Source organism: Chrysochloris asiatica, unplaced genomic scaffold (genome assembly GCF_000296735.1).
Source record: "Chrysochloris asiatica unplaced genomic scaffold, ChrAsi1.0 scaffold00025, whole genome shotgun sequence".
In the NCBI taxonomy this organism is placed as follows: domain Eukaryota; kingdom Metazoa; phylum Chordata; class Mammalia; order Afrosoricida; family Chrysochloridae; genus Chrysochloris; species Chrysochloris asiatica.
In genome coordinates, this window is record NW_006408543.1 from 2,711,818 (window position 1) to 2,714,532 (window position 2,715).

Sequence of the window (2,715 nt, forward strand, 5' to 3'; positions counted from 1 at the left end):
GCAAGGCCTAGGAATTCATTAAGGGTTAAGGTTAGGGTTAGGACTTGGGTTAATTGTGGGTGTGGGGGTTGGACTAGGGCTAAGAGTCAGGCTTGATCTACTCTTACAGTTAGGTTTATTTATTGTTTTCTTATAATCTACCTGATTTCCCCTTCATTTGGAAGTTCTGTAACTACATTATTCTTTTTTTTTTCTACTTCATGGTTTTTATGGTTGCAGACTGGTGTTTCTGGGTCCCTCTTTTCCATCTCCTAGGTGTGTTTCACTTTGAATACGTCTCTATCTGGGTTGAGTTCTGAGAGATACTGTCACGTATGTTAGTCTCAGGTTGTTGTCTGTTGTTGGTTCTGCCTCCAGAGAACTCCCTTTAGTATGTTTTGGTGATTTTCTTTTGGGATCTCTCCTGTTTGGAGTTCATTTAACTTCTTGAATGGCTATCTTCTCATCTTTCATGATATTAGGGAACTCTTGGGCAATTTTCTCAGTAGTTTTATCTGTCTCTTCCTGTTCTGGAATATTCCAGTCAACTTGTAACTTCTCTTGATAGGGTTCCCCATAAATCTTAGACATTCTTTGCATTTTTTTCATTCTTTTTTTCTGATTGTTTCTCTTGAAGATGAATATTGAGAGATTTATCTTCAAGTTCACAGATCAGTGTGCTATCTATTTCTGAAGTCTTAGTATTAAATATCTGGCTTTCTGATTGCTGTTTTTTGTACAGTTTCCTATTTTTTTCATTTATTTTGTCAGTTTATTCTTATGTTATTTTCCTGAATTCTTTTGCTTTTGTTGATGGTACCTGAGTAACATTCTTTAAAATTCCTTATCAAGTACTTCTGATTCCTTTTCTGCTTCTGTGTTTTTTAACTGTATGTTATTGGTCATTTGTCTGAGGCCTTCTGTCCTGTTTCTTAGTGTAAGCAGACATTGTTTTCTCTGAGACATTGTGGTATCGTTGTATCTGCATTAAATCGATGACCGTGTGTTGGTGTGTTCTCAGGCACCTCACTGCTTGTCCTTGATGATAGAGACCGGAAGTGAGAATGCCGCTCTGTTTACTGTTTGTATAGCATAGTTCAGGGCAGGTTTACACACCTCCAGAAGAATCCCAGGCAGATGATGCGGTGGAGGGGTGCCACTGGCCATAGCCCAGCTCCCAAGAGGGCAAGAGAACAAGGGAGAACTGCACCCCACTTGTCCCCCACCTGCAGCCCAGCCTTGTGCCCACAGGCCACCATACTGGCAGCCGCTTGCAGAAGCTGAAGGTGGCCACACTGCCGCTAACCCACCTGTTTTTCTTCTCTCTCACTGCTCCTGGTCAGCTGCCACTTCCAGGCAACACTCCGGCCGCCTCTCTGTCCAGTCTTCTGAAGCTCAGTGTCCCAGGACCACCGTCTGTATCTGTTTCTCCAGCCTCGTTTTTATAACCAAGACCATGTTTTCCAACTACTGATCCTTCCTCTTTGTTTCCAACCTTCCCATTCCAATCACCAGTAATGATCTATACATCTTGAGTGGGTTTTTGATCAGTTTCAGACTAAAGAAGTTGATAGAATCTCTGTTTCATCATTCCGGACTTCAGTGGTTTGTGCATAAATTTGAATGATAGTGGTTTTAACTGGTCTTCTTGTAGGCGTATGGATATTAACTTATCACAGACAGCATTGTACTTGAAGACAGATCTTGAAATGTTCTTTTTGATGATGAATGTGACCCCATTCCTCTTCAGTTTGTCTTTCCCAGTGTAGTAAACCATATGATTGTCAGATTAGTCTATTTCAGCTCACTAATACCTAGGATATTAATGTTTATGCGTTCCATTTCATTTTTGGGAAAACTTCCAATTTTCCTGGATTCAAACTTCGTACATTCCATGCTCTGATTATTAATGAATGTTTGCAGCTGTTTCTCTTCATTTTGAGTTGTGCCCCATCAGCAAATGAAGGTCCAGAAAGCTTTACTCTGTTTGCGTCATCACAGTCAGCTCTGCTTTGAGGAGGGAGCTTTTCTCCTGTTGTATTTTGTTGCCTTCCAACCTGAGGGGCTCATCTTCCAGTACTACATCTGACAATGTCCTACTGTTATTCATAATATTTTCAATGCATAAACATTCAGTCCGCCTCTCCTTCTTCCTAGTCTAGAAGCTCATCCACCACAAGTGGCCCTGCTGGTATTTAAAATACCGGTGATACAGTTCCCAGCAATCATTCAAGCCACCACAGTATAACAAACTGGCAGACAAGTTGTGGAGATCCTTCCTCTGTGTAGGATGAAATGAGTGAAAAATAGAACCATGTTTTGGAATATGAACATGAAAGATGGGTGTGTGTAGTTTTATAAATACTTTCTCAACATTTTTTTGAATGAGGAGTATATTAAACATTTTACATTTTGGGAAAAGAATTCTAAAAGGAACATCTTATTTGGACTGTTTATCTTTTATAAATTGTGTAAACATCAAAGGGTTGTATTCAAGTTTTATAAATATGTGTAGGGTGTGTGTTCTCATTATTGGTTGAGAAACAGCACTGTTAGCGACTGACCCAAGGAAAGATGTGGGTTTCCCCTTCTGACCTGGGACATCACTGAGCTTGTTAATGTGCTGCTGTCTTCTCTCTCAGGTGGTCGGTTACGCCTTTGACCACGTGGACCATGACTTACAGACTCCCTACCATGAAACCGTGTACTCCCTGCTCGACACCCTTAGCCCTGCCT

At 40.9% G+C, this 2,715-nt stretch overlaps 1 protein-coding gene across 1 annotated transcript in view; it reads left to right on the forward strand.

The window, feature by feature from the left end:
- GSKIP (GSK3B interacting protein) overlaps positions 1-2,715 on the forward strand; it is a 16,701-nt gene that overhangs the window by 2,388 nt on the left and 11,598 nt on the right. The window contains exons 2-3 of the mRNA XM_006839606.1: positions 1,231-1,397; positions 2,622-2,706. Coding sequence (XP_006839669.1) covers positions 1,231-1,397; positions 2,622-2,706 — 252 coding nt within the window. The remainder of the gene's footprint in view (positions 1-1,230; positions 1,398-2,621; positions 2,707-2,715) is intronic.